General features: G+C 31.8%; 1 protein-coding gene across 1 annotated transcript in view; it reads left to right on the top strand.

Moving 5' to 3' along the window:
- LOC118190340 (neurotactin-like) overlaps positions 1-19,968 on the top strand; it is a 177,520-nt gene extending 157,552 nt beyond the window's left edge. The window contains exons 7-9 of the mRNA XM_035361045.2: positions 5,066-5,137; positions 6,276-6,457; positions 12,346-19,968. Coding sequence (XP_035216936.1) covers positions 5,066-5,137; positions 6,276-6,457; positions 12,346-12,768 — 677 coding nt within the window. The 3' untranslated portion in view covers positions 12,769-19,968. The remainder of the gene's footprint in view (positions 1-5,065; positions 5,138-6,275; positions 6,458-12,345) is intronic.
- The last annotated feature ends 3,151 nt before the right edge of the window (positions 19,969-23,119 follow it).

The raw sequence follows: 23,119 nt of genomic DNA, 5'->3' as shown, positions 1-23,119 counted from the left end.
CCAGATAAACAGGATTCCAGAGGCTAGACCATCTAACATTATGGTAAATGGCCCATCTCACCAATCGCCAAGCTGGCGATGGTTCACGCGACTAATCTTTGTCGCCAAGTTTAGCAATCATTTGGTGATATTTTGGTTCGTATACGTATATAACTGTGACTAGTCCAATTCCTATGTAACTGTAACTATGTATGCCTTCCAGCAATTTCGAGAATTGTTAGTAGTTTGAAGAGGTAACTAACTACTGATTGTGGTCTGCCATACTGAGAAGAACTGTTATAGTACTAGTTAGTGGGAAAAGTCTTAGAACTGTAAAACGTTTCTCTTGGCAAAATACATTTCATCAAGCAGTCATCTGTTTAATGTGCATAGAACTGTAAAACGTTTCTCTTGGCAAAATTCATTTCATCAAGCAGTCATCTGTTTAATGTGCAGAGAACTGTAAAACGTTTCTCTTGGCAAAATACATTTCATCAAGCAGTCATCTGTTTAATGTGCAGAGAACTGTAAAACGTTTCTCTTGGCAAAATACATTTCATCAAGCAGTCATCTGTTTAATGTGCATAGAACTGTAAAACGTTTCTCTTGGCAAAATACATTTCATCAAGCAGTCATCTGTTTAATGTGTATTCAATCCATTACGAACCCGTAAGCACGTAGCAATGTAATGGAAGTTATGTATTAAATGTGAAAACCATGTGCAAATAATACATCTTCAAAAAACCAGAACTCTTTATTGAAATTTTTATCAAATGAAAGAAGCTTAAGAAGCTCCATATTTGGGTTCCGTTATGAAAGAATTTCACTTAACAGAGCTGATCAATATTTGCGATACGTACTGAAAGCGTAATGCAGTCGACCTTCTTTTGAAACGAATTATCGTCGACAATGAAAAATGGATCTTCTACAATAATATTAGTGGAAAAAGACTATGGTCCAAGCATGACAAATCATAACGAAAGCTAAATTGCTTTAGAAAAGTATCATGCTGTTATTTCGACGGGGTTACAAAGGTGTTATTGAGCTGCTTCCAAGTGACGAAATGATCAACTCAGATGTTTGTTGCCAATAACTTATGAAACTGGAGCAAGCAATCAAAGAGAATTGGTCATAATTGGCAAATATCAAAGGAATCATGTTCCACCCTGACAATGCTTGGCCTCACACATCTTTAGCGACACGTACGAAATTATTGGAGCTTTGTTGGGAAGTGATGTCTCATACCTCATATAGCCCTGACCTTGCACCATCGGATTATCATTTATTTCGAAGTTTACAAACTATCTTAAAGTGTAAAAATTTCAGTAATAAGAATGACCTCGAATCGGATTTGGTTGAAGTTTTTGCTGATAAAGAGCAGATGATCTATGAGCGTGGGATCAGAAAATTAACAGAAAGATGAACAGAACAGACTGATTAAAGTTCTTTTTTTTTTTTCTATAGATAAGTTTAAGTATTATTTCATACCAGAGAACCGAAAATACTTTCTTGCTGCTAACCCAATACTAAAGATAAAATCGAGAATAATTTCTGAACTTAGAATTTTACTTTTTGCATTGAAACTGTTTCAAACGTTGTGGTCTTAAAAACGACATGTTAATATTAAATTTAGGTTGATTGTTATTTTCAAATAGTAGCTTTTGAGTTAAAATTCAAATGAAAACGTTTTTTCTTTGGGGGGGGGCAGGAGTCTTGTTTGAACTGTGCTAGCTCGAAATACACTGGTAAAAAGAAGCTTGGATTTGTCTCCTTTAATTCGTTTCAAGTTAAAAACTTTTTACATATTTTGCAAAAATAGAATTGGGGAATATCGATTTCTTTCATACCATCCACATTTGTTACAAATAAGAAAATTTCACTTACAATTAGCATACTGGAATCGCATAAATTAGATATTTATAATTTTAAATTTACCTGTATATTTTTTGTATGGGCGAAATAGAACACGAACTATCACTGTACTTCACAGTTTCCGGTTTTGTCTTATTTCTTTACTAGCAGCTTCGCTGCCAGCCTTCGTCTGGCTTTTAAATGTACCGGAAAAATGGCTGAAGCGAACACACCAAACGTTAAATTTAAAAACTGCGTAGAATTTTACTCTGCAGAACAACTTCATAAAAAAAAAGTTATTACGTATAACAAAATTACAATGAAATAAGCAACATCCCTTAATACAAATATTAATTATCCTAATAAATAAACTAACCAACTTCCCTTTGCAAAATCATAAGAACTCAAATGGTATAAAGGAGGTTAAGAACTTTGTTTCCTAAAAAAATCACTCAAAACTTTCCAATATCTTAAACAGTGAAATGAGCAATAAATAACATAAAAGAATACAAAAACCAAAAAATTCTGAAAAGCAAAATATAATTAATGATATTTTATCTTATATTTTCAAGAGAAAAAAATTACAATGAAATAAGCTATATCCCTTAATACAAATATTAATTATCATAATTAAAAAATTAACCAACTTTCCGTTGAAGAAAACAAATTATGCAAAACTTTTCAATATCTTACGAACAATAAAATAAGCAAAAAATGACATGAAAGCAACTCAAAAAACAAAAAATTCCGCGCAGAATTTTACTCTGCACAGCAACGTTATCAAAAAAAAAAAAATCAATAAAAATGTATTATACATAAAAAAAATGACAATGAAATATGCCAACCTCTTAAAAACAGTGACATAAGAAATACGATGAAAAATTGTTGCCAAACTCATATTTCTAAAAGAATGAAACTATTCAAAATGATGCGATTTCATCAAAAATCTATCAACAACAATAAGAAAGGAAAATTGTTGCCAAAATCACATTTTTAAAGATGAGAGATGTGAAAAGTGTACTCGGAAGCTTCATTTAAATTTTTTTTTTAAAATGCAAAATATTATCATTTTTCCAAAATTCTTTTTGTAAAAGCAGTCGCAAGGATGAAAGTTTAACGTGTCCAAAAATCAAAGAAAAATAAGCTGTACATTTTTTAAAATAAACTTTTTTAGAAAAAATCCCGTTGAAAAGGTGTTAAGCTCACTTTGTTCGATAAATTCGTATTCAATCGATTTATTGAAACACGAAATTTATTTTAAGTTCGTAAAATAGCTAAGTGCCTACGTTTCATGACGGTGTGAAAATGAAGTGTGTAGAGTAAAATCTCGCTTTCCTATAGCCCAGTGCTCCGCAACCGGTGTGCCGCGGCACACTGGTGTGCCATGAGTAGGATATAGGTGTGCCGCAATCAGATACATGTATTTGACATTTTGCAATTTTTTATCATGTATTTAATACACAATGACAATTTTTTTTCCTTAATAATGTCTATTTTAAATGTTTTTATATATTTCACTGTTGTATGGTTGTGTGTGTGATTGTAACTGTGTCAGCATTTGAATTTTTTCGGCACTTCCTCGATAACTCGGAACTCTTTGGGGGTTGATCTTTACAATATGGTAACTGGTAGTTTGGCGACATTTTGGAGGCGATAAAGGTTACTACCTGGGACTTTGGTAATAATGTGAGCAGTACTCAGTTCCGATTACGCATTATTTTGTGTGAGGGAAATGAGAGATCATGGGATATGTCATGTGATATTAATGGACGAATTACGGTTCTTTAATCGGAAAAGGGGGGAAATCGGGAAAAAATCTGGAAATTTTGTATTTGGTTTATTCTGTGTTGTGTGAAACAGTGTTCGTGAATTTTTGGATCCCATGGCCGTAACTAAAGAAAAGTTCATCGGACACGTAATCAAGATTCTGAAGAAGATGAGGTAAGTTAGTATTTTTAATTATTTGAGGATACTATTTTTATGCATTGTTCTAAATGTAAGGTGGAAGTAAAGGAATTTGGTATTATTGGGAAAATTGTTATTAGCAATGATTTAGTTTAAAGTAATTAGGATTGTAAGGTAATTTTTATTAATTTAATGTATGTGCTCATTTATATTTTAAGTAGTGTTTTTGAATTTAATTATATTTTAATTAAATGATAGTTATTTTGTGAATTTTATGTTTGTAGGAATTTGGTATACGTTTAAGTTGAAGTAAACGTGCATGGAAATAATTTAAATATTTGATACTAAGTATTTGTAATGTTTGCGGTATGAATTCGTTGGTGACGTGTATAATGTAATAGATGATTTAGAGGTAAAAGTTTTTGGATATTTTATTTATTTTATATGTGGAAATGTTCATATTTGGAAAGGGTAAATACTTTTTCGCGATCAGGTAATTTCATATATGTTCTTTTTACCGGGTTTAAAGATTGAGAAAATTATCATGTATTTTCGTGAAATTTTTCTAATTTATGAGAAAAAAAGCAGTGTACATGGATATAGTGAAGAGTGTGCGCAATGCCATTTTTGTGCAATTCTGGGATGTTTTTTTAAGTAAAAATAAGTCGGCGTGTACATGGTTTATGTGTATGTGTTATTTTGAAAAACGCGTAAGGAGTATGGTATTGTGCACTTTTTCCCAATTTTGCAGTGAATATTTGTCATGATTAAGCAGTTTTGTTAGATAAAATTTCTAGCATAAGTGTAATTCGGCTAGTAGATTGTTGGAAGAAGTGTTCAGTAGATAAAAAGAAAAGAAACATGTCTTTACTTCGTGAAGACAAAATGGCGTCGGAAAAAAAAAAAAAAAAATAGAGGGTTGCTGTAGGAGAGTTGGTCGCCAAATTTTCGCCAAAAAAACGCCAAGTTACCATAATGTAAAGATCAAACCTCTTTGGTGTGCCACGAAATTTCAGAAAGATTTTTTTGTGCGTCGCAGGTGAGAAAAGGTTGCGGAGCACTGCTATAGCCCATTATGTCTCAAAATGACGCGATTTCGTCACAAAACACAAAATAAAAAAAATTCGAATTCGAATTTTGAAAAACTCGCTTCGAGGTGCACTGGCTCTTATCTAGATGCACCTATGTACCAAATTTCGTAGCTGTGGGTCTATTAGCTTACGCGCAGCGCGAACGAAAGGCACACACACAGACAGACTCTTTCTTTTATTATATGTAGAGATTAATAAACAAATCATAATTTTGATTAACTTTTCTTGTGTATTTTTAGGCAACATTCTGTATAATACACCTTTCAATATGTGGAAAGCTGGAGATATACAACAAGTACCAGTTGTTCTAGGTGAGTCCATGATTTGATATCTAATTTGACAGATTTTATGATGCTGCATGTATCTGCATATATCTTATAATATCTGCTAACCTGAAGACTGACATTTTTAGCTGTTTTGTTTACATTCTCAGGTTTTTCATGTTTCATTCATCCATTTTTGTGTTTTCTGTTTTAACTGTAAGGTGTCCTCCAAAAACATTGTGGACGAAAACGTTGCATAGAAAGCAACTCAAGGCGAAAACGTCCTCGTATAAAATACTGTGGTTAGAAAAAAAAAGCAAAGAGAAAAACATCGCAGTTCTGAAACCTCGTTGTACAAAATATTGTCGCCTAAAAGTGATTCAGAAACTTCAGTTTAAAAATATCGACATCGAAAATATCGTGACAAAAACAAAGCTTTTATACAAATCGTCGCATGACGATAACACAGCAGACATGCAGTTTTTAGGCTTTAAAAGTTTTAAATGCATATTCGTATAATGATTTGTGAGGGCAAGAATGAAAGAGGAATGTTTTTACTTTTACATTTCATATTTTTGAATTAAAAAAAGTAAGGAAAAATAAGTAAGTAAAGATTGAAAAATTAAGGAAGAAACTTAAACATTTAAAAACTGAAAATGACCGGAAAATTAATGCAACTTGTAGCACTTAATAAAATTTTAAACCCACTTAACTAATAAAGGTCATTAATAAATTAATTTTTTATAAAAGTTTTACTGGTTATTTTTCATGAAAAATATAGCTTTAAAATATTACAAAAAAAAAAAAAGAGCTAAGTTAACTGCACAAGGTAAAACGTATGTCTGCGACGTTATCATCATGTGTTGATTTGCAGATGCTTTATTTTTTGCTACGATGCAAAAACTGCGAAGTTTTTGAGCCGCTTTATTTTCGACGACGATAATTTTGTACCATGATGTTTCATAGTTGTGATGTTTTCCCTGTGCTCTCGATTTTTTGTACCACGATGTTTTCGCCTTGCATTGTTTTCTCTGCGACGTTTTCTCCGGCGGTGTTTTCAGTTCTAATTAACTGTAATGGCAGTAATTGCATTCTGTGGATGAAATGCACAAACTGAGCATTATGAAGGCATTTTCATTGGCATGGATTCATTTTCTTGTGTTTAAATAGGACATTTCTATTCTAGGTTCTGCTGCACAAGAATCTGGTTCGTCCAAAATACTTCCAGACCTCGATAAATGGACTTGGACAGATTTTAGTGATTACGTCAGTGAAAAATTGGAATCCATCAGTGACAATGTGACTGTGGCAGCACTACAATTCTACATTCAGAATTCATCAACGCCACTTCAGCAATTCCATTCAATGGTAATGTATGAATTTATGCATAATAGTAATGATTTATGTATGAGTAGTAATAATGAGTCAATCTGTGCAATTAAATTAAAAGTTTCATTAAATTTTTTCCTCTATTGGTGTGCATTTAGCCGACTTAAGCTTGGCCACTACTAAGGCCGGAAGTGGTGGCCACTTTATTGTGGAAGCATTTAATAGGTGGACACCGTTACCTCCTATGTAGGGATGGAAAATTACAGCCATGCCTTCTCCAGGATTCAAACCCAGGCCCTTCGGTATTGCAATAGGCTCCCCTAGCCACTATACTAGGGAGGGGCAAACGTTTTCGTTCGCGGGCCAAAAATCGAAAATAAAAAGTTTGGCGGCCCAAGATAATTTTTTCTAAAATTAAAAAATATATATATACAAGTATTACAATTTAAATATGTTAATGAGAAGAATAAAATTGCGATTTCATTTTTAAAAGTTCCTTATATTGAATTTCGAAGGGAAGATGTACAGGGTAAATGCTCATCTGTCAGTTTACTTCTGAAATAATTCTTTCTAAGATTCATCGTTGAAGACATTTGTTCACTGTATAAGATGAAGCAAACATAGCACTGATTTTCTGGGCGTGAGATATTAAATTTGGGAAGCTTACTTTCGATAAGGATTTATAAAACTCTAACTTTGGCATATTTAGAAAAACTGCTTCAGATGATTGTTAGATTGCAACTCAATTAATTCAAGCTGCAACTGACCTCATTGTTTCACAATTTACGTTGAAAGGCATGGTAAAATTATCCAATTCTGTTGAATGTCACTGAAATCTTGAAATCTTCGTTCGAACTCAAAATGCAGTTTTTTCAAGCGATCTTCATAATTCTTAAGCTTCTCTTCATTTACTGAGGGTATTGAATTTAACTTTGGGGAATGAGACAAGTCGTTCTTAGTTAGCTGCCCAGTGAACGGATTAAGTTTTCTTATTAAGTTTTAAGTTAAGATTACGTTTTTTTAAGAGGTCTAATTCACGTATATAGGATCCCCATATGTCTACTCCCCGAGAAAGAGTTAATGCTTGCTTGCGCCAGTCTACAGCTATTACTAACAAAGAACTTCCACTTTTAACACTTTATCAACTGGAAGCTGTCTGTGCTTGCTATTTCCGTCAATTTATGTTTTTAGAACAAAAATAAAGAAAGTAAAAAGATCATCAGTCCTTTGAAAAATATGAAGAACAAAATAATATTTAAAGAAAGTAGAAAAGGAGGTTGTATATAATATATAAATACACATTTCTTTTAATTTGCCTCGGAACGGCAAATTGAAATTCTATCCAAGGGCCGGATAAAACCTTCCAGCGGGCCGGAGTTGACCCATCCCTGCACTCGTCTGGGCGGCTGAATTTCATTTAAAGTAAAAAAAAGCAAAACCCAAAGATTCGATATCTAATTGCACATAGACCATAGAAGCCGGCTGAAATTCTATGGAAGACCTTATTTTATAGAATGCTTCGTATTTTCAGGCAAAGTAGGAGAACTGTATAGACTTTCCCTAAGCATCGTATATATTACCTAGGCATTCTATACAATTGCAAATGCTATTGAAGCAAAGTAAGAAAAAAGATCATTCTAAGACTATTATTTAAAAGGCTTGCGTCACGAGGTAGATGCACAGTTCAATATCATGACATGTAACTTTTTTGTAGTTGGTTGAAAGTTATTTCAATATCCTATCACGTCCTCCAGGTCGAATAGCCAAATGAGCTTCATGAAGTACATGAAATAACTCAGAGTTCATGACATAATACTGTAAATCAGTTATCTCAAACTGGCTGGCCGCATGCGGGCGGCTTGGATGCAGTTTTATGCAGCCCGCAAAATCATTTCAATTGTGTATTTATTGCAGATACATTATTATTATTATTATTATTTACGTGTTCCGCCTTCAGGCACTACAAGAGAAAGATGCCTTCGTGGAGGACATTCTAAGGGAAACTGGTTCGTATTAACACGTTACACATGGGGAAAAACACGAAAACGCTCATGCAGCCAGGCTGTTCGCGAGTTTAGAACCTCGGACCGAATTACCAGTGTTCGGGAACTTTACTGTCCGGGCTATGGTGGCAGATACATTGATGCAAAGATTTTTAGATTTTTAGTTATTTGAAGCCTATCTTCGCATTATATTAATTTCCATTAAAAGCGAACATAAATAACCCATCAAAAAACCTACAAATGGGCTAAATTTACAGTGTGATATAAATCTTATTAAAAGATTTGAAAATATAAATTTTATTAATTTTTATTCGTTCTTCTCAAGAAACGCTTAGCTACAAATTTTTGCGCTGTGAATAAGGGCTTCGTTTGGGAATACATATATATGACTCTCAGAGTTGAAAATCAATACGAATAAAGCCCGATGGACCGATGAACATGTGTAGTCCGTACAGAAGATAATTTCCGGTGATTTCTCCTCAGGGCTATAAACTTTATCAGAATCGAAATACCATCTGTTGCCAAACTGTAATAAGAAATAAAGAAGTTTATAATTATTTGCATACAAACGTATGTATTTATACTATTTATGCATCGGAGAAAAATAAATAGATAGATACCTTGCCATCATATATTCTCAAATTTTGTTCCACGTCGAAAATTTTCTCCTAGTGGGTGATTGGTCAAAATTTGGAAAATTATGAAAACTTATAATTTTTCATGATTTGTTTATTTTTAGTTTAAATTAAATTATTTAATGATTAATTAAACATATTAGAATTATTTGGAATAAATATTAATTTGAAAGTTTGATATTTAGCTCTCTGTATGTTTAACGTACAAGGTGTCACAATTAAAATTGTCTTGCAGGTACCAAACTTTAGATTTCAGATAAAAAAATAAACATAAATTTGATTTATTTTCCATTCCGATATTATTGTTATTGTTAATGTACGTTTCGATAAAATTTAGTAAGCGAAATTTGAAATTTATTCGATTTGTTTTTTTTTTACTTTGTTAACAGATTTTTCTTTTGTTAAAATAAAAATCTGCCCCCGTCAGCTATTTTCAGGTTGTGTATTGGGTCCACATGCAATATCAGTTTGAGACTTTTGCTGTATAGTACTGACGCCTTCTTTAACATTGATTTGTTTTCACGAAAATCACTTCATAGCGATTCAGCAACAAATAGTCTCGGGGCTCCCTCCTAGTAGTCATTTTACCTTTTCTTTTACATCATTTAATAACTTCTAGTAAGTAGTTTCGGTTAAGAACAAATTGTTTTTTTGCAGCGTTAATTCGAACTCTGGGTAATTCCTAGTCGAATCATTGTTGCATGTCTATTGACCGTAACTTCTTTTCCAATATTACACCTTGCTCTTCCATTTTCATCTAGCACAGAATAATTCTAACTCTTTGTTGAACAAATTTAAGTAAAACTGCGTATTTTGACATTCTCGAACATAGCACAAAATGCAAATGGCAAATTCGGAGCCTGAGGCGAGCGATAAAAGTCACGTGCCTTGCTATGTGACGAATCGGAGATGCACTTCATACTTTGCATATTTGCCATTTGGTATTCTACAGAATGCCTAGGAAATGTGTGAAATGGAAACGTTTCATATACTGCCGTCTAGTTTCCGGTATTCCTATATACGAGTACAATGCTTAGAATTGTATGTTTTTCTATAGAATGTTGGCTTTCAGTCATTGCCGGTAACACAGATTCTAGTTACTTAATTGTAAATTTTATATGGAAAAAAAATCTGTGTTTACGCGACATGACTTATTAAATTATGGCAAAATTTAATCGGGATATTTAATATCAAAATTTGCGATTTTTTTTTCAACTTGTCTTGAGGGATCGGTTAAGTCTTCTTCAATGGCCAGACAGCCCAGGATGGGCACTTCCTCAGAATCGAATTCCAAGCTCATCTATCCCTGCCCTGGCCATGGACATCCATTTGGTTATTTTTTAAATTCTTAAGTCTGTTTCCTAAACAGTCGAGCCACCTAAGTTTAGGTCTCTCTCTTTATTGGGTGCCGAATGGTCTGACAGAGAAGATCTTTTTAGTTACTCGATTTTCATCCATTCTGCACAGGTGTCCTGCCCATTTTATTCTCTGAATCCTTATATATTTTACTATATCTGTTTCTTTAAAAGATTTATAGAGTTCAGAGTTAGTTCATCTTCTCCAGATATTGTTATATTTTATGCCACCAAAAATACTTCTCAAAATTTTTCTTCCAAAGACAAAAATGATACTTTTAGCTTTTTAGATCATTGCCCAGGTCTCAGCAGAGTATGTAAGAATGGGTCTGATTAAGCTTTTGTAAATTAAAATCTTCGTTTTTCTGCTAGTGAAGTTAGACTTCAAATATTTTTTGAGACCGAAAAACATCGGTTAGCATCTGTGACGGAATCGGTTAAGTAAGTTAGAATAATTCGAGGACATAAGTTTAAATGAAGTGCAGAAAAGAATTGTGTCATTTAATTGGCCGTGTGGTGCCTACATCAGATTTTTATGCTTTGCAGTTATAAATGTGTGCTGTAAAATAATTTACATTTAAATGAATTATTTTAAACGAATTCTATTGCTGCAGGCTACATAAAGCAGTTCTGTTGCCGTGGGAAAGAGTTTAGATCTGTAAAGGATTTGCTGAACTTTATAAATGGCAAATGGCAGTGGAAGAGTGTTGGGATTTTTTTTATGTTTTTAAATGTATTTTTGTTTCAACTTGTGTTAGGTGTGCTGCTTTAACCATGAGACCGATTAATTTCGGTCAGGAGGGTTGCAACACACTCATATATTACATTACATTACCAGTAAAACGATATATATTTCCGAAACTGAAGTAAATGTCAACTGAAATAAACCGAAACTGAAATAAATATCAACTGAAATAAACCGAAACTAAAATAAATGTCAACTGAAATAAATATCAACTGAAATAAACCGAAACTGAAATAAATGTCAACTGAAATAAACCGAAACTAAAATAAATGTCAGCTGAAATAAATCGAAACTGAAATAAATGTCAACTGAAATAAACCGAAACTGAAATAAATATTAGCTGAAATAAACCGAAACTGAAATAAATATCAACTGAAATAAACCGAAACTAAAATAAATGTCAACTGAAATAAACAGAAACTGAAATAAATGTCAGCTGAAATAAATCGAAACTTAAATAAATGTCAACTGAAATAAACCGAAACTAAAATAAATGTCAACTGAAATAAATATCAACTGAAATAAACCGAAACTGAAATAAATGTCAACTGAAATAAACCGAAACTAAAATAAATGTCAGCTGAAATAAATCGAAACTGAAATAAATGTCAACTGAAATAAACCGAAACTGAAATAAATATTAGCTGAAATAAACCGAAACTGAAATAAATATCAACTGAAATAAACCGAAACTAAAATAAATGTCAACTGAAATAAACAGAAACTGAAATAAATGTCAGCTGAAATAAATCGAAACTTAAATAAATGTCAACTGAAATAAACCGAAACTAAAATAAATGTCAACTGAAATAAACCGAAACTGAAATAAATGTCAGTTGAAATAAACCGAAACTGAAATAAATGTCAGCTGAAATAAATCGAAACTGAAATAAATGTCAACTGAAATAAACCGAAACTAAAATAAATGTCAACTGAAATAAACCGAAACTGAAATAAATGTCAACTGAAATAAACTGAAATAAATCGAAACTGAAATAAACCGAAACTGAAATAAATGTCTGGTCTAGTCTACTGACCCTCCTTCTTAGAAGAGTCTAGCTAGTACCAGATAGTATCTATCAGGTTAACTAAACATTGAAAGATTTCTGCAGGAAAAGTCAGTAATCGTCGTTGGTGGTGTCAAAGTCATTATGAATTATAGGCTGTAACACTATACATTATATTTCAGGTTTCTGACGTTAGAACATTATGCCCACTTGAGAGACTTGCTGAAGCACTAGGAGAAGTTCTGCAGACAGGTTCTTACTGGTACGTTGTGGATTACAAACCAAGTTCACCCATCCAGTTCTCAAATGATAGTTATGCTGCTCACCTATCTGTTCACGGCATGGACATTGCTGCAATCTTTGGTCTGCTTGATCAGTACTTAAAACCCATGGCTCCAGCTGATGTAAAATTCGAAAAGAACATGCAAGATTTGTTTTACAGTTTTGTTCGTTATGGTCGACCAGAGATACGCGGAGAAATCTTGATGGCATCAAATTTCATTAATATGATCGGAGATCAAATCCGCAGTTTGTTTTTGCCATATGAAAACTGTCATCTTTGGAATAATGATGTGTTTTACCCCACGTATGCGAAAGTCAACTAAATATAGTTGGACTTTTGAACTGTAATTTTTAGTGTTCTTATCAAAAGTTTGAAAGTAGCATTACACAACTATGTTACTTTTGAATGAAATTTATGTGAAATTAATACTTTGAGTATTAATTACTATTGGGCAAAGTGTTTTATAGTAAAACATAAAACTATATTTGAGAATGTCTTCAATATCATGCTCAAAAGTTGAAAATGTTAACTAAAGTAATATGCATTTTTATTATAATGAAAAAGTGATTGATTTTTGTATTTGCTTTACCTACAAATATGCATTGATATGTCTTTTTTTATTATTTTATTTGTTTTTGTAGAGTTTTGCATAACGTAAGAAATCTCAGGAAGGGATATAGAAAAGGTCTTGACTATTCAAAAATTTATTAATTTTTCTGACTGATACCGCGTTAAAGCTGTGATACAGTGCGAGCTGATAACATTTCATCATTTAGTTATCATTTAAAATCATAATTGTACTCATTTCATTTTTCAAGTATGTGTTTAGTTTTGCGTTTTCTATATGTCATCTAGTTTTGGAATATTTAATATGTTTTTCCTCGTGCAAAGGAGGGGGGAAAGTGTGGTATTAAACTTAATTTGCACTTCAGAATTTGTTTTTTCCGTCAGAGTTAATTTTTTAAACATATCAAATAACATTTCAAAAATTTGGTATTTCATTATAATTTCGATGTACTTACTTTATCAAATTAATTCACTAGGATAATTCTGAATTTCAAAAGTATAAACCCTGATGTGTTTTAAATTATTTCTTACCATGTAATAAAAATTATACTGTAATGCAAAATGAAAAGAAAGCAAGTTTGTTTACGACGCGAAGTACGATGGAATAGTAAAATATGATACTTTATTATAAGGAGGAGCATGTGCATTTTAAATACAACAATTGTAATTTTGATTTTAAATTTATCTTATCATAGAATAATATGGCCAAAGAAAATATATTCCTGTGAATTTCTGACAAGTTTTGGTTGTTTTTAACTATTGCTGTTTCTGACTGAATACTAAGTAATCAAAGTAGATTTATACTCAAATCCCTATTATAATTTTATATTATTTCTTACGGATTTATTGAAAACAAATTTGTAAATGTTCGTATAAAAACTGAAGTACGTAATTTATAAGATAAAGCTGATGGATATTTTTTACAAAATTTGTTGATAGCTGATCAACTTTCATGACTGTTCATTTCATTAGTTAAATTGCATTTACACTCGCGAATTCCTCATGTTAACCTCTGTGAATTATTGGGACCAACCAGACCCATGTATTAAAATTTGTGATCTAGCATTCATTCTTGCACTGTTGTTATCAGGGTTGTATGCATCTGTGAAAGGACTTTGTAAAGGCTAATTTACAGACTATTTATATTATCGGCTTACATTTTTAATGTGTAAATATAGTATAGCTATCAGCCCTTTTCTGTGGAAGGAGCTTCAGAATATTGCAACTTGCACATGCAAAGTATTATCAAATCTTCAATATTATTTAACACTTTTTATATAAAAACATTTTTGCAGAATGTAAAATATTTGAAAACTTTAAAAAAGTATAATATATTATTCTACATAAATATAACTTCTGGTATTTGATTAAAAATTTTAAGCAGACCTTTACAACATATTTCAAACTAATCTTTACATATCCATAGCTACTAGTGTAAAATAAAATGTAATAATTAGCTATTAAACAAAGTTTCAAAACTGGAACCGTATTGTTTCAAAATGGAACCGTCTTAAATTTAAAGTAACTAAGATTATCTGGATTATTCTAAAGTACATTAAGGCTGTTTGCCTAAAACGGGTGTCCCTCGGAGAAGGTCCCCCCCCCCCCGGGAATTGGGAAGGATACTGACTCACATTCAGATTTCACACGGGTAAAACCACAAATATGTAGCCACCCTATTCGGTGGGATGTCAGCAATCAGCATTCAGCGCTCTTGCCGCTTGCTGCTGATTGGTTTTTAAAACAAGTATTCGGTTTTGATAAGGATTCGAATGTCTTCAAGCTCACTTACACATCTTTATTTATTATTGAGGTACATATGAAATAAAATAAAAGTTGAAAACAAGCGTTTGGGTATTGAAATGTGGTTCAGGAAAAACGAACATTGTTGTGGAAACAAATTTATTGGAAGTTTTGAGCCATGCTGGGTTTTTAATCTTTTCTTCTACCAAATAAGCAAATTTTGAGAAGAAGAATGAAATTTTCTTTCACTTTTTGCCAGAACTAATGATTTTTTTTATAGCATATAGGGCAAAAATTCCCAACCTTTTCCTTGCATCAAACCCTTTTAAAGGAATACATACGTAAATATAATACAAATAATTACACATAACTTGAATCTAACAATTAGATTAAGAATATTCACTGAAGTTTTGGAAAAATGGTTTATTAGGTTTTTGTTTATTTGTGTGTGTGTGTTTTATTATTTTTAATTTTACAAATATAAACAAATTTTCAGAAACAGAACCACAGATTCTAATTTCACAAAATTTCAATTTTATTTAATCTGATTGGCTGGCGCTCGATGCACTAAGGCGATTGTTTTTAATATTTGGTATAAAGCTGCTTAATTTAATTTAAATCATCTCGTTCAAAAATAGTGTCTCTTTATTGTTTTCCATTCTGGTTATGTGTTCTTACTTTTTTGATTGTGTTTTCTTTCGTTATTGCGTTTTACTTTTTTTATATTTTACTAATTGCCTAAAATGTTTATATATTAAAAATTATTATAGATTTTTAAAATATAGTAAATTTTTTTATGTTTACCCTCCTTACATTTATTTTATGCAATGATACAGCTTTAAGTCAATAAAGGATTATCTATTTTATTAATAACTTTTTCGAAATCAGTGCAATCTTGATTGTGCCGATTAATTGTCGACATATATTCTGTTATCGACTATGATCACCATTTCCTCCTCCTTTTCTTAACTCTAATTTCTTTTCCTGTGTTCCACAAAGTATACCAGGTGGTGCATTTAATTACGGCAAAGCACACTAGGGCTATCTGCCTAAAGGGAGGGATGCCTTCGTGGAGGACTTTCTAAGGGAAACTGGCTCGTATACACGTTACACATGGGGAAAACCACGAAAACAAAGTATACCAGGAGGCTTACACAAGTAAGTTATATTACTAATCAAATAAACATACAATACCGCTGCAAATGGGAAAAAAGTATTAAGGAACAATAAATAAATAAAAAAAATATGTTACCGTTGAACCCCTTTAAAATTTCATCATCTTCCCCCCCAGGGTGCCTATATCTATGCTGTTGGAAATTCTTGATTCAGTGCTTTGGGAAGTTTTTTTAAATGTCATTTAAGAAGAAAAAAATTAGATTTAATTAATGATTAAGTTTTGCCAACTAAATCCTGTTCTTTAACATTAAAAATAAATACATAAATAAAAAAATTAATTATAAGGTCTGCTTTAAAAATAAGTTTAATTGTTATTTTTGCTTTTAGGCATAAAGAATTTTCTGCATAAAAGCATACTTAGTTATTGCATGTGCAGTTGTTCCTTATGACACAAAACTGTGAGATGTCATGAACATGAGAACTTGAATGAAGTAGTCTAATGTTTTGCCTGTTGCAAAATTCCGTTTAACCTATATTTGATAAGATCACACTGCCTGGTTATTTATTACCTTACTGATTAATCAATCTATTAGATTCCATCAATGTTACATTGTGGCAGATGTGTTCTGTACATTTCAAAATCTACTTTTCTACCCTCTACATATCTTTAGACTGAATGTTTAAAGTAATATTTAGTATGTGTGTATCTGTAGTGAGATTTAATGTGTGCGTGGATTGATTTCAGAATTCCACTGCAATTTATAGACTGCAAATCTCAAAGTTAATGTTTTTCACATTTTTGTACATTTTAATGACTTTCTTTCAAAAACTTATGCTGAGTTAAAAAGTAAAACAATGTAAACCAAAGGAATTTGCATTCACTTGCAATTTCCAATCGGATAAAGTGCAAATGATTTTGAAAGAAGTCTGTCTTTATAAATGTCCATTTGAAGGTTTTCTGACGTTTCACTGAAAATTTAATATCAAGGCTGCTGCAGATACTGGTGCTGTTTTGAACTTTTACTACACTTCGGGCCAGTACCCAGGTGCTTGTTTTATACAAGTAAGATGACTTTATAAAATTTAGATTTTTGTATGAGAGAAGTCTTTACAACTTATGTGCTCAATTTTACTCAAATGTTCAATAAACTTTAGGGTTTTAAAGCAAATTAAAATACATTAATTGTAACGTGAAATGGCGTAATCGCCTGGATTACTGAATTTCATAAAATTTTAATAATCACGAAACTGAATCACTAAATCTTGAATCATTGTATCAATTTCATTTATCTCATTAAAGCATTTTTCTGCACATGAATTGACAGGAGGTATACTTCTATAACTAATTTTGTACACATTTTGAATATCACGTTTGCTGCCACCGACGAGAAGACTCGTAGCTGGCCAGTTGAGTGTACTTGCCATGTACGAGATAACTCGTTACTCATAGCCTTACCCAAAACCACCGAATATGGGTACTGCTGTAGCAGGCCGTGTTTAGATGTTTGGCGTAGAGGAAGGGACTATATAATGGACTTGGCATATTGAAATGGGTCATTTGTTTCTCAAAGCGTAGATACAATACGTAAATGTTTAGAAGTCTAAAATTTTTTGTTGTTGTTTTGTTTATTCACCTGGGAAATGTTATAAACGGACTACTCAAATTTTTGTTCAGAGACTCATGTGAGGCTAATAGAAAACAACCTATCGCGCGTGCAGTTTTTCATAAATGCGCAAAACGGGTGAGTATTTTTATCTAGTTCCGAGATATCTCGTAGTTGGCATAGGGAGCAAAAGTCTTATTTCAGATGAAATGCGAACTACGAGTATAATCGTGCGAGTTTATTTAATGTTAAAAGAAATATGTTACATCTATATTTAAATAATAAAACAAAGAAAAATAATTAAAAAGCATGAAAATGCAGGTAGATCTTTGTGTGTATGAACGGGCACACCATATCGTGCTTTGGCAGCGAACGGGATAAAGTATTTACAACACTTTTGTGATATTATAATAAATGGCTTGTGAGTGATCAAATTAATGTGCCAAAAAATGCTAAAAAAGGGGGAAGGAAGAAAGGCCTTAATTTGAATTTGTCTTCCTCTCTACGAATAAGCTTTTGTTTTATGTATATATATTGCAGTTTTAGAAATAAACAAAATTGTTTTATATCAATTTTAATTTTGGGAATCTTTTAAAATTAGTTTTTTATATGAAATACGGAACAGATAGATACATTTGTGTTCTTGTCTCATGTTCCATGTGCATTCATCTCTTTCTCTGCGTTAAAAAGTTTGGAAAACGTCATACACAGTAGAATAGCAGTGATCCAAAGCTTCAGTTATATGAACATCTTCTTCCTAGGCATTAAATGTGTTAATTTTTTTATATGTTTTTGACTTTTTTTGCTGCTTGAAATAATATAATGCAGCAGTATATATGTGTAAGTACACATAACGTTTCTTAAGTTATACTTAAGAAACTGTAATGTAAAATGCAATCCGAAAATTCACCGAATTTTCTTCTACTAAATACCTTTGAGCCCCAGGCATAGAATTTTTGTAATAAAGAAACATTCACATCAGATATTATCAAATGAAGCCGTTTTTATTTATAGCATATTATATTCTATCAGGCAAGTCAAGAGAATCCTATAATACATAGATTAAAAATATTCTTTTTAGGATAATAATAACTGAAATTAAATACCGCTGCCACTTAAAAATTATATTAATAAAATATCGTTTGTATTCATCTAAAGCTAACGCTTGTATTAAATGAATTCTTAACAAGCAAAGGATAACACTATAGAATTATTTTTAGTTAATGTAATAGCTTCGCAAAAAAATTAATTAAATAAAATATAAATACTTCTTATATGTCTTCTTAATTATTCATAATTAATCAGTCTTTAATTAAATAAACATTCTTTTTATAAATTTGCAAATGAAGATAACTTTTTTACTTAATTCACATTTAGTAAAGACAAATTATGTAATTATTTTTGAAGCCTTCATAAATAAAAATTAGCTTTACAGCTTTATTTTAATAGAAATAGGAATCCATTATGTATTTAGGAATGAGAAAAAAAATTCTTTGTTTAATTCTGACAAAAAATTGCATAAAATATCTATAAACGTGTAAACAATTGATTTTAACTAGTAATCATTGATGTGTATGTGATTCCATCATTGATGTATCCAAGATTTGTTTGGATGTTATATATTTGTTTGTACTTTAACTAATATGCAGCCATTTTTAAAACTTAAATGGAAAATTTTTCATTTGTAAAATTTTGTAAGCATTTTAAGAAGTATACCTCATGTTAATAAATTATAAAGCTGTCTTGGAATATATATCTCCCTTTATACTCATTTACATATAATTTTTTAAAAATCTACTGGTTAGTTATGCTTTTGGGCTTTTGGAATAGCAAAGTTTTATATTAACTGTGCTGCCATTTACATTTTCCTAATTAACTACATTTTGGAATGCATATCATTTTCCAAATATGTGAAGCTCTGTTGACGTATAGTGCCATTTCTTGGCGCGAAAACTACATTCCAAATGATTTTAATAACCATGACATTTAATACAATATTTGACTGAATTAAAAGTATTATTAAAGAGATGTATTATTGAAGAGAAATCAAAATTAAATGATGTAAGTATACAAGTTTTACTTCATGTATTATCTTTTTAATGTCCTACATATAATTTTTGATGAATATCTTTTACAATAAATTTGTTAACTTTTACTTCATTTTCTCATTTTATACTATTTTTACGTGTTGTTTATCCATCAAAGTCTTTTTACAAAAAAAAATGTGATTGCTCATTATTGTAAGACTGAATAATTTTAAGTATTATTTTTTTTTTCACTTTGTTAATGTTTTGAGTTGAGTTTAGATTTTGGAGTTAATGTGTGCAAAGTACTTATGTGATCTGCAGTTGTCTGTGCTTGTTTCGTTTTTAGTGTTTTGACTTGTGTAAAAGAATGATTAATATTTGTGTCTGTAAGTCAGTCACAATAAAATCGTGCTTTTTGTGTATATCTTAAAAATAAAAATTTAGAAAAAATTTCTTTGTTTTTCATTCAGTTTAATAATTGTGTGCAGCAAGTATATTCAACGAATTCCAGTCAATCTTAATGAACAATGAACTTAAATGACATTTTTTTTCCCCTCATGATCTAAAAAATGGTAAAAAAGTTTGTACCTGAGAGTGCAATGGTCTCACCTACAGGGTGGCTGAATAATTATCACACCATTTAAGAGCAGAATAATTCTTTTAGGCATCGAAAGGCGACATTTACTCTTTTATAAACAACAAATATACATGTAGAAATTATTTTTTTTTAGCTTTCATAGATTATATCCTTGAAATAGCTGCGAGACCATTCTAAAGTTTGCTCCATTATTGTGCTAATGTTTCTCTGTTTTATTCTTTCAGTTTCCTCTCAAATGTTGGTTTTCATTGCTAGATGATGCCAGATTGTTACCCTGTATTGTTTCTTTTAGATATCCCCACAAGTAAATGAATGGATCCGTAAGGTCAGGTGAGCGGGGAACAAAGTTTCGTGAAATTATCCACCATTTAAAAATTTATTTTATAACCTCCATTGTCGAAAAAGCCGAATGGGAAGTAGCCTCCATCTTTCTGCCACCATTTACCTCTTCAACCGCAGAATGCTGCAGCATGACAGGTACATTGGCCTGTGACGGTTACCGCATCTTCTGCCTTATCGTGAGAGAAAAAAGCTCCAAGGACTATTCTGTGCTTAACACCGCAACAAACATTTATAGGATGGAACTCACGCTAAAGGAATATTGCTGGGTTTTCTTCTCCCCAAGAGCGTGCTTTGTTTACTCTCAAAGTGGCTCATCTCAGCAAAAAAACGTGAAAAATGAGCCAAGCCTTTGACAACTCCGGAACTCCCAAGTGCTAGACATACGTACTTCCAGTTACACCACGATGGTATTTGCTAAGGAGGGAGCAAACGTCTTATATCTTTAAATAAATCTGGATTATTTTTATTCGTGGACTGTCGTAAATTTCTCCATTTTCTAAGTGCTACATTTAAATAATACCCCACATTATTTTATAATTAAAATTTCAGTACCGTGAACTAATACGAGTACTTCCATTGCAACTAACAGATAGGAAGACCCCCCCATTGCTGAATTGCTTATTATCATTTTTATAGATATGTTTACACCTCAAAGACGAGGCCGGATTGAGATATATACAGGTTCTTTCCTTCAGTTCGTTTTCAATTTTCTTTCTCCAGAAACAGAATATATAAATTAGTCATTAACTTAAAAAGATCGAGAGTCTGATTTGATTTGAATATCCGTTCGATTACTGTTTTGATTGAAGCTGTATCTGTTCATCCTACTGAGACATATTAATTCAGTTGTGATTAAAAAATCCAGATTTAAAAGATTTCAGTTTCCTTCATTTCGTTCGTGTTCAATTTCTACAGAAATAGAACATAAATTAATGACAAAAACCAAAAATCAGACTCTTGATTTTTCTTTACAAAGAAGAATCAAGGGTCTGATTTGATTTGATTTCAACATCTGCAGTGTTGCCACTGCTCGCTTTAAAATCGTTGAATTTCTTAATTAAAAAACTTGTTAAAGTTTAAAAAATATGAAATCGATAATAAAACAATTTCAGAATTCAAGATTCGGGCTTTCAGGTGTCCATGTTCTGGTGGAAGACCGTCACAGTGCGAAAGACATACATACATTCATGCAAATTCTTCATTTAATTTCTTTAAATATGATACACGGCGATAATATTTGGTGGCAACAGTCTGGAAAGTGGTACAGCCGTTAATAATGATTCCAAGTATAATGCCGGTTCGAGACTCATACCCCTTCTGGGCTAACGCCCGTTTTGATCTAATAATTTTAAAATTTAAAGAAATAAACATTAATTTTGTTTCCCTGTATGCCATTTTGATAGTTTTTAAAATTATGCGTTTATATATCAAGAGTGGATGCGATTTCAAGTGCCGCCAATGAGCTGTAGCTACGTCACTGAAAGTGCCTAACATCGTAAAGAGAAGATATACGTAAAACCATAGTACAGAAAGCTAGTGACTCATTCTCATTTCCTATTTGATCTCACTAATTCAGCTGAACTGCTCCCCTGAAAGGATTACCGTCTGTATAGATGGGATTCAGGAGTTGTTTCAATTAGTTAAACAGGAGTCCAGCTTCAGAGTAGGGGAGATTAATCCGAACTCACGAGGGGGGATGGAAAAACTCATTTGGATGTGGTGAATCCCTGAGGTCTACAATGCAATTTGAGGGAAGCGACTAATATCAGATTTGGAAAGTAAGAAAAATAAAAAAAAAAAAAAAAAAAAATGTTTTGGACTTTTGCCCCTTATTAAGTTCCTTTTTCGCTGCCAATCGTTTTGCAATATGTACGTTTTCTTTCTCTTCATTTTCAGACGACAGAAATCCTTTAAAATGGTTGGTAACTTCTGTCCAGAAATGATACCAACAAGCATTTAGTATTAATGAATGAAAGCTGTAGTACGATCAGGAACAAAGATTCAAACTTTCACATACAGCAATCCTCTGCTAATCGCATACAAATCGAAAAATCCTTGCCAGCCTATTCAGTCGTCGGAAATACAATTCAAGATAAATCAAATTACCAGTGTTCTGAGGCATAAGCAATTCAGCCACAGTAAAGAAAAGAAAAATCATACATACAATGCACACTCTACCCAGAAATAAATGGGACAGTTCTGTAACTCCCGTTGTATTGGGGGCTAGTCACGAAATTTAACTTGCCGTTTTCTTGTCTCGAAAACGCGACTTGGGATTTCCTATTTGTTCCATGTTTCCATTCTACGAGTTAAACTATGTCTAAATATTAAATTTTGTAAAATTTGGTGAGAAATTTAAACATTTATCTTGGGCAAGAATAATTCACTTGGCGAATTTCTCAGTTTTTTAGTCAGTATTTTATTTTCTCGGTCTGCACCAAGAATTGGCGAAATTGTTAGTTAATTGCAACCTATTTTTCTTTCCCTTTCAACATGCAGGAGCGGAAAAAAATGTGCATCGTTCATTCTTTCAAATAATTTCGATACAATATTTTAGCCAAAGCTGGTAACTGAAAATTATTTAAAGATCGCGTATTTGTATGCATTACATTTAAGGCATTTAACAAGTAATTCTGTTTTAGCACGCTATATTTATGTACAAATAGTAATGTCTAC

Source organism: Stegodyphus dumicola, chromosome 2, assembly GCF_044657685.1.
Source record: "Stegodyphus dumicola isolate Sdum_Otavi_A_Nest chromosome 2, ASM4465768v1".
NCBI classification, from domain to species: Eukaryota; Metazoa; Arthropoda; class Arachnida; order Araneae; family Eresidae; genus Stegodyphus; species Stegodyphus dumicola.
This window is presented reverse-complemented; position numbering and strand designations above follow the sequence as displayed.